Source organism: Heterocephalus glaber, unplaced genomic scaffold (assembly GCF_053883595.1).
Source record: "Heterocephalus glaber isolate CG9 unplaced genomic scaffold, H.glaber_assembly_v1.0 deba00001687, whole genome shotgun sequence".
Classification (NCBI taxonomy): domain Eukaryota; kingdom Metazoa; phylum Chordata; class Mammalia; order Rodentia; family Bathyergidae; genus Heterocephalus; species Heterocephalus glaber.
The window spans coordinates 8,235,216-8,249,210 of record NW_028258412.1 but is presented as its reverse complement, the minus strand read 5'-3'; the positions used below and the strand labels follow the sequence as shown (position 1 = coordinate 8,249,210).

The 13,995-nt window shown below is 41.6% G+C and overlaps 1 protein-coding gene and 1 non-coding gene across 11 annotated transcripts in view; one reads left to right on the top strand and one right to left on the bottom strand.

Annotated features, from left to right (window-relative positions):
* Depdc5 (DEP domain containing 5, GATOR1 subcomplex subunit) overlaps positions 1–13,995 on the bottom strand; it is a 142,020-nt gene that overhangs the window by 23,984 nt on the left and 104,041 nt on the right. For all 10 annotated transcript variants that reach the window (XM_004843507.4, XM_087198317.1, XM_004843508.4 and 7 more), the window contains 4 exons: positions 7,268–7,419; positions 4,264–4,341; positions 3,577–3,709; positions 360–468 (listed from right to left, as the gene is read on the bottom strand). In XM_004843507.4, the coding sequence (XP_004843564.1) occupies positions 360–468; positions 3,577–3,709; positions 4,264–4,341; positions 7,268–7,419 (472 nt within the window). The remainder of the gene's footprint in view (positions 1–359; positions 469–3,576; positions 3,710–4,263; positions 4,342–7,267; positions 7,420–13,995) is intronic.
* LOC147821967 (U6 spliceosomal RNA) lies at positions 3,008–3,114 on the top strand. The gene has a single exon (XR_015446352.1). It is a non-coding gene; the product is annotated as a U6 spliceosomal RNA (small nuclear RNA).

The following is a 13,995-nucleotide window of genomic DNA, read 5'->3' as shown; positions in this document are numbered from 1 at the left end:
CAAAAACACCTGTGGGAATTTCTCACACCAGGTCCCTTGGTCTCTTTTATGTTTATCTCCCACCTACATTGTCCTCAACAAGAACATATTGTAGCTTAAGAAAATCTTGTTGCTCTGGTTATACTTAAGTAGAAATGATCAAGAAGTTGACAGATCTGTCAAAATCACACCCTGAGCTCAAGAAGCACTGTCATGGGCAGGGGATTTGGCTCAATGGCGCCACTCCTGCTTCATAAGCTCAAGGTTCTGAGTTTGATCCCTGGTACTTGGAAAAAAAAGAAGAAGCACTATCATATGAAGCACTGTAACCAGGAAAAACACCAGCCCCTGTTGGCAGCTGCCTTTGCCTTGGCTCTGACCTCGATCAGGTTCTTTATCCATTACTATCTTGTAGAAGTAGAAGCCATAGATGAAGGTCCGCCAAGCTTCACCAGATGCGTGTGTGATGAGCTGTTCTTCCAGCATTTTCTACGAGAGATAATGAGATTCTGAATTCCCACAGAGAGATATATCAAAAGGGCAGCCCTCTGTTATGCAATGGAGTCAGGGAGTGACAGGAGCACTGAGGAGACCCTCCCCTCTCTCCTTCCCCCACCATTAGATAAGAAGGTTGCACTACAGTAAATGTTGTACCTGATCTAAACTATATCAAAAGATTTAAAGGCATATTATGTTAGCAAATGTTTCAAATTTACAGAAAAGTATAAAGAAAACCCAAGTAGATCACCATCCAGTTTTAGTAAATTTAATATTTTGCTATAACTAGCCCCCATTCATCTGACAGGGATATGTTCCAATGAAAGGATGCCTGAAATCATATAGTATCAAATCCTATACATAAAGTCAGCCCTCCAGATCTATGAATTCAACCAACTCCAGATCAAAAATATCTAGAAAGGGGCCGGGGATTTAGCTCAGTGGTTTCACTGCTTGCTGCGCAAGCACAAGGACCCAAGTTCAATCCCCAGTACAAAAAAAAAAAAAAAAATCTAGAAAGAAAATGTTACATTTGTACTAAACATGTACAGACATTTTTCTTGTCATTATTCCCTAAATAATACAGTATAACAATTATTTACATAGCATTTACACTGTATTAGGCATTATAAGTAATCAGGAGATGATTTAAAGTATATGGGAGAATAAATGTAGGATATATGCAAATATTATGCCATTTTATATAAGGAACTTGAGTTATGCAAATTTTGATATTCAGTGGTGTTCTGGAACCAATTCATAGACATTGAGAGACAACTGTATTGTTTTTGTCCTGTATGTATATACATATGATGAAGTTTAATTTATAAATTAGGCATAATAAGTGATTAACAACAATAATAAAACTGAACAATTATAAGAATATACTATATTAAAGGTTACTTAAAACTTTTTTTTTTTCTTTGGTACCAGGGATCGAACTCGGGTCCTTGCGCTTGAGAGGCAGGCGGTGGAACCACTGAGCTAAATCCCCAGCCCTACTTAAAACATATGAATTATTTATTTTTGGAATTTGCCATTTAATATTTTTGGACCTTGGTTTGACCACAGGTAACTAAACCTTGGAAAATGGAACTGTGGATAAAGGGCATTATTGTATTTTTTTTTTCCTGGTACCAGGGACTGAACTCAGGACATTGAGTTTCCAAGGCAGGCACGGAGCCACTGAGCTAAATCCCTGGCCCTGTACTTTTTTATTTAAAAAAAAGTCCCTATGGATTCCTCCAAATCCCATTCCTCTTCCTCTCTTCCCAGAAATAAATATAGTAATACTGTCAAGTATGCTTTTTAAAAATGTTATTACATAGGGCCAGGGATTTAGCTCAGTGGTTCCACTGCCTGCCTTATAGGCACAAGGACCCGAATTCGATCCCCAGTACCAAAAAAAAAAAGGTATTATGTAGACATACATTGGCATGAGAATGAGGTATGCTTGTGGGATTTTAAGTGTTAAATAAAGGACATGATATCATTTTATAAGCTGTTTTCAATCATATGGTGCTTCTGAAATTTACCTATCTTGATATGTATACTTCCAGCTCTTTTTTTTTTTTTTTTTGATACCAGGGATTGAACTCGGGTCCTTGTACTTCCGGGGCAGCCAGCAGAACCACTGAGATAAATCCCCGGCCCCCTGGCCCTCAGCTCTTTCATTTTCACTGCTTTAATAGCACTAAAATTACCAGGGAAAGGCTATGCAAAATAGCACACTGAGACCCTTAAAGGGCCAGGGATTTAGCTCAGTGGTTCTGCCACCTGCCTCGCAAGCACAAGGTCCCGAGTTTGATCCCTGGTACAAAAAAAAAAAAGAGAGCGAGACCCTCACAGAGAGAAGTGAAGATTACATACCTATTCAAACCAATTTTTGATTTTACATTTCAGTGATAACAACCCAGCTGGTCAACAGCTACTGATTTCTAGCAGGGACCCTAGTATGAACAGGATGGCACGAACTGCCTCAGTCAATGTGACCTTACCCATCCCTCTCCTCTCATGTTGAATTCCAGTTCTGAACAGTGGAATTAAATTCAGCAAATAGCTGCTAAGTGTCTACCACATGCCAAGCAACATGCTAAGCAATGGTGATATGGAAATAGACAATAAGAAGTGGCCCTCTGGGCTGAGGATATAGCTTAGCGGTAGAGCACTTGCTTACCATGCACAATGCTCTGGGTTTGATCCTCAGAGGGGAGTAGGGGTTTGTAACCCCCTTGTCTAGGCAGGAGACAAAAGAGATAAAGACTTGGGCTGGGGATTTAGCTCAGTGGTTTCACAGACTGCTGTGCAAGCACAAGGACCCGAGTTCGATCCCCGGTACAAAAAAAAAAAACAAAAAGAGATAAAGACTTATTTTTCATTCTGGTACAGTAAGAGCTCTCAGAGTAGTACAGGGCACCAGAGGACACTGATGCAGAGCTTGGCTCTGGTCTTGGATAAACAGGCATTAACCAGGTTACAACAGGTTCCTGAGGTCATGGGGACAGTGTTCTCTGAAAATCTTTCACAGAGAGTGCTCACTTCGGCAGCACATATACTAAAATTGGAACGATACAGAGAAGATTAGCATGGCCCCTGTGCAAGGATGACACGCAAATTCGTGAAGTGTTCCATATTTTTTCTTGGTTTTTGTTTTTGGTACCGGAGATCGAACTCGGGACCTTGTGCTTGCAAGGCAGGCTGCAGAAGCACTGAGCTAAATCCCTGGCCCTATTGTTCCATATTTTTTTTTTTAAAAATCTTTCACAGAGATTTCTCTGAAGCTCAAAAGTGCACAGATTCCATTCAGATAACAAATTCTGTCAGACTTTTAAGTCCAGGTAAAGTATATTTCAAAGCAAAACCTTTCCTTTTATCAATTGCAGATAGGTTTCCTACTTATTAAAAACATCCCCTCTGCGCAAGCGCAAGGACCCAAGTTTGATTCCTGGTACCAAAAAAACAAAACAAAACAAAAAAACAGATCCTCACACGAAGCAACAGATCTCAGCACTGCCTTGGGTGACTACTTCCGAAGCAGGGCCTGGTGGTTTTATGAGGACCTAAGCTGCCGGTTCTGTGGGCCCAGCCTTGCTATCTCACCTGCATGATGTCAATGGCCATCGCCTGCGTCTGGACCCCCTCCACATTGTTCATCAGCCAGTGCACCACCTCCGCACTGATGAAGCAGCATGGTGAGAGGCCCTTCTGTTCAGACAGCAGCTGCACTCCTGTCCTAGGTTCCAAGGCAGTAACCAGGGTATGTGTGCCCAGGGGCAACAAGCAGAAAAAAAAGACAAGAAAGTACTCCCATAAAATCACCTACTACTGGAAGTGAGGACCCTGTATAGTAATTTCTCTAGAATATGCAATTCATAGACTGAGAGAGCACTCCTCAGGACAAGACCAAAAAAAAAAGTACGGGGAAACAGAAGAAGGGGAGCAGAATGGAACCCACATTAGAGAATACCCTAGTAGGCACTATACTTAACTATTTCATTTAATCCTTTTAACAACTGTGCTTAAATCACTTTTTTAAAAATCCCATCATACAAAACAAAAGAAAATGAAATATAAAAGAAATAATAATAACAAATCCAATTGTACAAACAAGGTAACAGATGCTCACAGAGTCAAGTAATTTGCCCACAGTCCAATCTCACAGCTGGTGAGCTGCAGAGACAGGTATGAACCCACCCACCCACACTCCCTGAACATTACCATGGCATAGGCCTCCTAGAACCTCCCAAACCTCCTATCCCTGCACCATACATGTGATAAGTCACTTACGAGGGGTGCTTCATGGCTTCTAGGATCTCTACCAGGGTGGAGGATGATGTCAAGGAACTTGCTGCCTGCTGCTGAGAGCTGTAACACAGAGTGTAACAAAGCAAGCACACACATGGTCAAGAGCACAAATATTAGCAACACTCTCAATGTTTTATGGAGATAGAAACCAGGATACAATGGACACTATTGATACTGAAGGCACTCAAGCAAATTTGGGACATCTATACCCTGGGAGTTCCCTACTTCCAAAATATATGTGAGAAAGAGAGGAAGAGGAAGGGAGAGAGGGAAGGGGGGAGAGAAAGAGAGAGACAGAGAGACAGAGACAGAGAGGGTAGGAGGGGAGAGGAAGGAAGAAAGGAAGGAAGGAAGGAAAGAAAGGATATATGTAGGATATATACAAATACTGTGCCATTTTATATACAGGACTTGAACATATGCAAATTTTGGTATCCATCAGTGTCCTAGAACCAATTCATAGATAGTGAGAGATGATAACTGCGCTGTTTGTATAGGGGTGGGGAAGAGGGAGAAGGAGAGAGAGGGAGGGGAGGGGAAAGGAAAAAGAGAAGGAGAAGGGAAGGGAAAAAGACAGAGGAGGGAGGAAAGAAAGAAAAAAGAAAAGAAAAAGAAAGGAAGTAAAGGAGGGAAGAAAAAGGAAGGGAGGGTTGGGCCTGGGATTTAGCTCAGTGGTTATGCCGCCTGCCTCACAAGTACAAGGTCCAGAGTTCGACCCCCGGTACCAAAAAAAAAAAAAGGAAGGGAGGGGGAAGGACGAGAGGGAGGAAAGGGAAAGGGGGGAAGAAAGAAAGAAAGAGAGAGAGAACGAGAAAGAGAGAGGAGAAAGAACGGAAAAGAGGGAGAGAGAGAAGAGAGGGGGAAGAAGAGGACGAGAAGGAGGAAGTGGTGATGGTGCATGCTTGTAATCCCAGTACTCTGGAAGCTGAGGCAGAAGGATAATGAGTTTGAGGCCAGTCTTAGAACTTATCTCAAAAAAAAAAAAAAAAAAAAAAAAAGGATTCAAAGTGAACTGATGTCTAAACATAGTCATTCACAATTCCACAATAAGCATCTTCTCTTTTAGTATTATGCTTTAGGCCCAAACATTTTCAAGAAATTTCCTTGGACTACTGTGGTTTCTCCCCAAGGCCCTTCTCAAATCACTTTGTTTAGTCTTGAACCAAGTGTTGGATAATAACAGTCAGAGCCTGAGGGACAGAATTCCAGTATCATAACTAACCAGCAGCTTTTCTTGGCTTTTCATTTGAAAAACTGATGATGCTATTCCAGTCTTTTAGAGTAGTTGTCCAGCACACTACTGAGTATAGGACTGTTGACACATGAAGCCCCAAATGGTAAACAACAGTAACTGACTCTATGAAACTAAGATTGCTTAAGGATCTGGTGAAGAAGGTCAAAGAGCTGGGAAGTATCAGGGTCTGGATTCGAATCCAGGTCAGCCATATCCCAAATCCCAGATCTTTACATTATCTGCTATCCAAGTTCTTCTTTGACAGTATGACAGTCCCTTAAAACATGCTTAATACTCAGCAGCTTAGTGGCCACTCACACCAAATTGGGCCAATTCGGGGGGTTATTCAGAAGCTTTTTCAAGCTTCTTAAACCTCTCTCTTGCCTCCATCCCACACTCTTCTGCTTGCTTATTTGGAGGATTCAGGACTCACTGCAGCATTTCAAAACACTGGGGTTAGGAAAGCCTTTAAGGACCTTTGAAATGAACTTCCTTCTAATCCTGAGTCTCTGCTGAGTGTGAGTCTGGATAAGCAGCTGTCTTCCCTGGATGAAAATCTTCAAAGACAGAGCATTCAGCTCATTCAAATGCTGTCCATTCCATGCAGCAGTATCCAGTACTAGTAAGTTTCTTATGAAATAGAACTTTTCTTTTTAACTTTCAGACACTGGTCCTGATTCTACCTGCCATGCCATTTTTGGTCTTCACACCTTTAGTCTACATACTGTATCCCCAGTTCCTCTTATCTTCCAAAAGCAAAAGAAAACCTGGCGCTGTGCCCTTATAAGCAATGAGGAAGCACAATGATGCACCCCCTTCCCATGCACAGGGCAGCCCCTCCAATCTCTTCGATGGCCAGAACCAAAACGCCATCCAGGCCTGACAGGGATTTGGGCCTAGGAAGAGACAGAGGAGAGACACCTAGAACTGAGCTGATCACTGCCTTCACTGGCCAAAATGAACATGCTGTGGTACGTGAGGCAGGCATAAAGCCAGCATAGAATTTACAACAACCTTCTGCTCTCAGGGACAAGGGTGCAAAAGTCAAGTTTCTTAGATCATTTAGTCAAGGACTGCTCAGTCAGCATAGTGAAGCAACACGAACAGATTATGGAGAATTATTATAAAGCAAACATAGCTGGGAAAGAAATAAAAAAGAATTCTGAAGTGATCTCAGCATGTAAAGCCAGGGCACATTACCCTGTAAATATATACACATTATGTGCTGATTAAAAATTTTAATTAACTTTTCCCAAAAAAGCAAGGGTACTTTCTCAAGCAAATGAGGTACAGGCAGCTTCTCCGCCCGCCCGCCCCCCCCCCCCAATACTCAGGAATGAGAAAAGAACTGCCATGGTTGGCCACAATGAATGACTGACTCATTCACTATTCATTTCCTTACTGACTGCATGGTATCTTGTGCGTGGCACTGTGCTGTGGGCACTACAGTGACTAGAACAGACTTGGTTTGGGGCCACTTTTCTGAAGTCCTATATTTCTGCACAGTGCCTGACACTTTCCTATGTCTCTGAGGGAACCTATGTGCCATTCTGTGAGGAAGACAGGATAGCAATCGTTAGCCCCATCCTGTAAGTGTGAGGAAGGAGTGGCTCACTCAGGATCCCACATATTATTTGTGGCAAAATCAGAACTTGGCTCAGAGCTTTGTATTCCCAGTCTCAGTAACCTTTAAAGATTAGACTGTGCTGACCTCCCCTCAGGGAGCATAAGTTCAGTCATTTTGAATCTCACCTGCTGTCACTGGAGTTTGTGGAGGGGAAGGCCTGTTCTATGTTCTGGGAGTTCCCAAAAGCCTGGCTGTTGCCTCTGTCCACAGATTGGCCAGTGCTTACCCCCAAACTGGTGCTATCCAACACTGGAGCAACTGTTTGGTCCACAGACACCTATAGAAGATTTAAAAATTCATATTTGGATCCAAAAATAACCAACAAAAAAACACAGTAAATAAGCTGTTCTAGTTTATTCATTCAACAAGCATTTGTATGAATAAACAAACAAATAAAACCAATACCCCCTCATCTTTACAGCTACTTACATATGTAATCCTCTCCACTGCTCTCATTCCCAGTTCCCAGTGGTCCCAGGTAGAAGAGCTAAAAGAATCTAGACAGCATATCTAGTCTTGCGTGCATTGTCTTCTGGGGACAACTGGGGATGCCCACCCTCCAAAACAAGGCAGATGGGAGGCAGTTGTTCATAATAAATCCTCAGGGTCAAACAAACTATTTCATCACCTGACTTGCAAGATTTATACTAAAAAAACTTCCCATAGAAAGAGTAGTTAGAATAATCCCTTATGAGGCTGGGGAGAGGGAAAGAGAATACATTTATAGACATATGGGTAACCATTACTATGGTTGACCATTACTATGGGTAACCTCCATCTACCCAACTCACCATTTTCCACTCCAATCCTCCTTTTCTGTATCTGTCAGTGAATATTTAGCCTTCTAATTGCTCTGATTCAAACCTGAGAGGCATCTGACATATTTGTTTCAACTTTGTATTCAAAGAGAGGCCTAGTCCTGTGGCCTCCTCTCTGTAGATTCATCTTTATCTTTAAGTCATGCCCACTTTCCTCTGACCAGGGAGGGCTGGAACAGTCTCCTAACTGGGCCCCCTACTGCAATGTCTCCCCCTAAAAGCCTTACCTGTGAGCCACCTCTATCCACATCTGCCTAAAGAACAGTTCCAATGCCATTATTTTGTTACTCTGAAATCTGTGTCTCTGTGATCTCACCATACCACCCACCATTCATCTGCATTTCCAGCCAAATCAAACCTGCTTGTAAACCATGGAATTCCCTTCCCTATAAACACTGCCTAAAACCCCTTGGTCTTGGAAAATAATGATGAAATGGGAAGGGGAGCAAGGAAGGGAGGAGGGATAAAGGAAGGAAGGGACATGAAAATAGAAGGAAAAATGGAAACAAAGCTTTTGTATAGAGAGAGAAGATGGGAGGGGGAGACGAGGGGAGGGGAAAATGGGAAAAAAAGAGGCAGGAAATAGCATGTACAGGTGCAAATTCCCTATGATGAGTGTTATCATTATCTACATCTAAAATATACCAATATATGTTTTGCTTCCAGATAAATAAATAAACTTTTTTAAAAGCCCCTGGTCTTGAGCCATTTCAAATGCCACTCCCTTAGTAAAATGATTTTTGATTTCATTCCACCTGAGTGCCTAAGACTTGGACCTCTATGAATTTCTCTTAGTAGCTGCCAGGTTTTGCTTCATACAATAATGTTATATTTGTCTCATTTCCTTTAAGGGCCCTGGAGGGCAGGACTATGCCCTGCTTACCTAGAATTCCTTTTCGGTTTCCATTCAAGGTTGCATACCACAGCAAATATTTGTAAAGAATTACTAATCCTCCTGGAGCACTTCTGGAAAAGTACACAGCTCTTAACTTGTGGTTCTTGGATACTAATTCCAGAATGGAGTCTTGAATTATCAGATATTTTGTTAGATGATATAAACATTAATCTTTCTAAAACAAGGTATCTCGGGCTGAGGATTTAGCTCAGTGGTTCCCCCTCCTGCCTCACAAGCAGAAGGACCCGAGTTTGATCCCTGGTACCAAAAAAAACCCAAGGTATCTCAGTCAAGCACTACTGTCACTTGGATCAAATAAATCTTTGTTGTGGGGGACTATCCTGTGCTCTGCAGGATGTTGGCTCCCACACACTAAATGTGACTAATACCTCCATCCCTAGGTGTGACTAGTTACTAGATATCCCTTGGGGAATAAAATCATCTCAAGTTATAAAAGAACCATTATACTCTCCTACAGCAGGCGCAATGATTCGGGGTTGAGGCAGGAAAGGACCACACAGGTTTTTTTGGCCCCATAAATACCCAGAGAAGTACAGCAAGAGGCAGCATGCAATTGCCAGTCACCATTTGGCTACAACCAGCAAGGTTTAGAAACAGGTGCCATGAGCTAAAACTGAATTAGAACAAGTTAATTGAGGAGAACTAGACCCAGCTCTTATGCACATAAGAATGCCTCATAAGCTCTGTCTTCTAGGGACCTGTACTGGAGTTCTCTCTCATCTAGTACACTCTGAGAATTGTTCTACTAGCTTAAACTGAGGGATATTCCCACAAATTTACATGATTCTTTTTTTTTTTTTGTATTAGGGATTAAACTTGGGACCTTGAGCTTGCGAGGCAGGCAGCATAACCACTGAGCTAAATCCCCAGCCTTACATGATTCTTTCTTTTGGTAGCATGTGGCTAAGGAGTTATCTTCTAAATCACATGCTGGCAAACATTTTCTATAAAGGATCAGATAAAAAATGCAACAGGTTTTGTGGGCCATGTAGTCTCTGTGATAACTACTGAACTGTGCACAAGAAAGCACTAAAACAGCCACACACAATCTGTAAATAAATGTGGTTCTGTTCCAATAAAACTTTATTTATAAAACAAGATGGTGGGCCAGATTTGCCCCACAGTTGCCTGACCCCTGCTCTTTATCACACAAATTTGTCTTTCATGAGGCTACACATTTTGCTCAGATCTTAATACCAGGAAAAGTTATGCTTCTCCTGAAGAACTGATCTGACCACTCTGGGAGCAGATGTTTCCCACATTTTTTTGGCTACCAGGAAGTCAGAGATGAATTTAGCACAAAACTCTGGCTACTTTACAAGGCATTATATTATACCTTATCTTATTTTTTCATTTCCTGAATTTCCCCTACCTAGGCACATTTTCACTCTGGAAGCTGCATTTACTCCCACAATCCACCTACAGTACTTTTTTTCTCTCAAGTACTGGAATTGAAGCTAAGAAGCCTTGACCTATATATCGCCCACACTTTTTAGGGTTGTTTTTCTTTGTTGTTGTTGTTGTTGTTCTGAGGTTTGCTTTGTTTTGTTTTTTGAGTCTAAGTTGTACAGGTTGGTCTTGAAATGTCAAGCCTCCTGTCTCAGCCTCGTGAGTAGCTGGGATTATAGGCATGTGCCACCAGGCACAGCTTCCAGTAACTTTTTAAAATAAGACTAGCAGTAGACAAGAAGAAAGAGCAAGCTGGATGGACAGAACAGCTGTCACCTCAAGTAGAAGCCTGGCAAAGAGCCAAGTTCCTTGGGTGGTGTTCATTCATAATGCACTTTATTTGAACAAGCCCACCCAAAATCTTCCTCACAAAAAGGGTTCCATTTAACATATGTAGATACCCCTCCTCTTTAGTGGGCTAAACATAGTGACTTGCCCCAAAGAACAAAGTATAAAAGGGGAAAAATAGGAATTTCACACTGGAGACACCAGGCAATACAACATTACCAAGTGATGAAGGTCACCCATTACAGGGATGTCATGCAGGTCTCATATACCATCAATATGATGTGATAAGAAGGGTACTTCACTTCACTTCTAGGATATTAAAAAAACAAAAACAAAAAAACAAGCCATAACTCCAATCTAACCAGGAGAAAAATATCACGAAAACCAATTTTGGAGACATCCTATAGGATACCCTGGCACTGCTGCTCTGCTCAAGTGGGACACTATCCCCTGGTACCTAAATAAATAAATAAATAAATAAAAATAAAAAACAAGGAAATGGAGCTGGGGATGTAGCTAAGTAGTAGAGTGCATGCTTAGCATTGACAAGGCCCTGGGTCCTATCCCCGGCACAAAAGAAAAGAGAGAAGCTGGGTATGGTCATGCATGGCTGTAATCCCAGCACACTGGGAGGCTGGGGCAGGAGGTTCACAAGTTCAAGCCCAGGCTGGGCAATTCAGCAACTTAAAAAGGGACAATGTCTCTCAAAATAAAAAAATAAAATAAATAGTGTTAGAGATGTGGCTCAATATGAAGGCCCTGGGTTCAATTCCCAATACAGAGGGGGAAAGGGGAGGAAACACCAGTACAAAAACAAGGGGAGACAGAGGCATCCTAAGGAGACCCATGACAGAATCCCATATACAGTGGAGGTGAGCAGGAGGGCCTGAGAATAACTCCCAGGCCCACAGCCTGGGCATTCTCCAAGGCTTATGGTATCAGGGAAGAAAGGCATATCCCAAATAAAAACCCTCTCCCTGCCCTCATAGAGTTTACCATCTGGTGTGGGGGGGTATGACACACGTTAAGAAATACTCTAAGGCCAGGTGTTGTGGCACATGGCTGTAATCCCAGCATTCTGGGAAGCTGAGGCAGAAAAGCTAAAGTTGCCCAGAAGAAGCCCGGGGAATTCAGAGACTTAGTGAGACCCTGTTACAAAATTAAAGAATAAAAAGGGCTTAGGTGGGGATGTAGCTCAGTTCAAAAGCCCTGGGTTCAAGGCCCAATACTGGGTAAAAAAAGGAATTAAGGTTTCATTCATTCCTGCATATTTTATGGCACTTTGCATGGCTCTTACCCAGCAGGTGCTTGGTATTTGCTATCTCAATTGAAATAAATTTTCTGCAGGTATTGCCTCCTTCTTCCCTTTGTGAAGTTATCCCTTTGTGAAAGGTTATCCACAAAACATGAGCTATCAGTAAGTACACATATAATACGATAAATATGTGAGACAATCCAGTGAAGAGAAAACAAGTGTAGAAAAAAATGTAGACTTCTGGTCTAGAGACTTTCTGATCTAAGACAACATTTTAATATCTGGAGTTGTGCCAGGCAATACAGCAGCAACTATCTGTATATGGCTGTTTAAATATAAATTAACTAAAATAAAATTTAAAATTCAGTTCATGGGCCATATTAGTCACACTGTAAGTAGCTCAATAGCTATAAGTGACTAAGGGCCACTGTGCTGGACAATGCAGAAGAACATTGCCTTCACTGCCAAAAGTTCTATGGAACAGCACGTTCCAGACCAAAGGTTATAAACAAAAAATATGTACTGGGCTGTGGTTATAACTCAGTGGCAGAGCACTTGCCTAGTATGCAGAAGACCCTCAGTTCAATCCTTAGCAACACCACCAAAAAAAAAAAAAAAAGAAAATGTGAACAGGGGTATGGTGATATACACTGGCACATCTGGCTTTTTTTTTTTTTTTAAGGGAAATGATGTAGGCTGCTCTATCATCATATGATTATTGCTAGACAGGAACCCAGTCCCAGTGTCTAGCTTATATGCAACACAAAATAGAAACTTTGGTTTGTGTATAAAATTTCCTGATTTTTAAGTATTTCCAAACAACTCAAACATTTAAAAAACACAGCAAGGTTGAATATGTTTTGGGAACATTTAGGACTGGACTAACCATTCAGATCCTTGCAGAAGCCTTGCACGCAGACTTCAGGTAAGAGCCTAGCTGACAGTGAAGGGTTTAGGTTAAAGCAAAGTAGACTGACTAGTGGGTCCCTGAGGTTCACAGGAGGAGCTGGGGGCCCTTGGGAATATAAATCTTTTAGTCGTTCATGTCTTTGAAGAAGGAAAACAGAGAAAAGGGCAAAAAAAAATCCATTTTTGTTGGACACACTGTGTGCCCTACCAGATGTGGCCCCAAAATGCATTCTGTAGAATCCAGCATCTCTGGACCCATCACTGGGTACAAATGTTTGGGCCAATGAATCATCTCCAGCCCCTCCCCCACATACTTAAACCAGAACACTTCCATGTTTGAGCTGTAATTCAGGGTTTAGTACAAATTATTGATGGGGAGAAAAAAAAAAGAGTTCCACTCTTTCAAATAAAAAATGCCCTATTGTTTTGTTTTTATTTTTATTTTGTGTGTGTGTGTGTGTGTGTGTGTGTGCACGCGCGCGCACATGCATGCATGTGTCTGTCTTGCCACTATCTCAGAGATAGTATTTACTGAGCACCTTGTATGTGCCAGGTACCAGGCTAGGGGCTGAAGAATCAATAGTGTATAAAACAGACATGACAACTGCCTTCTTGGAGCAGGACTAAGGAGTAGTCACGAAAGCAGAGATGCATTAAATTAACATTATAATCTGGCATCATAACAGTAATCACCCCTCAGTGTCAGCTAGGGATTGGTTCCAGGATACCACTATGCCCAGATACAAAAATCCATGAACACTCAAGTCCCTTATATAAAGTGGCACAGTATTTACATATAACTAGGCACATCCTCCCGTATACTTTAAGTCATCTCTAGATTACTTAAAATACCTAATACAATGTAAGTGCTAGGTAAACAGCTGTTATACTGCATTGTTTAGGGAATAATAAGAAAAGACTGTACATAGTCAGTACAGATGCATCTTTTTTCTTCTAAATATTTCAATCCACAGTTGACTAAAGCATGGATAAATATGAAAGGCTGATGATACTCCCAAACATCACCAGTGTTGACTATGTAACCATCACATACCCAGCACCATACTAGTCACTTACATGTATCATTCCTGCCACACACATAATCAGAAGTGTGTTAATTTCCAAAATACATGAAAGATTTCTAGTCAGTTTTTCATCACTGACATGCAATTTAATTGCACTGTGGTCAGAAATAGGCTCTTTATGCTTATTCCCTTA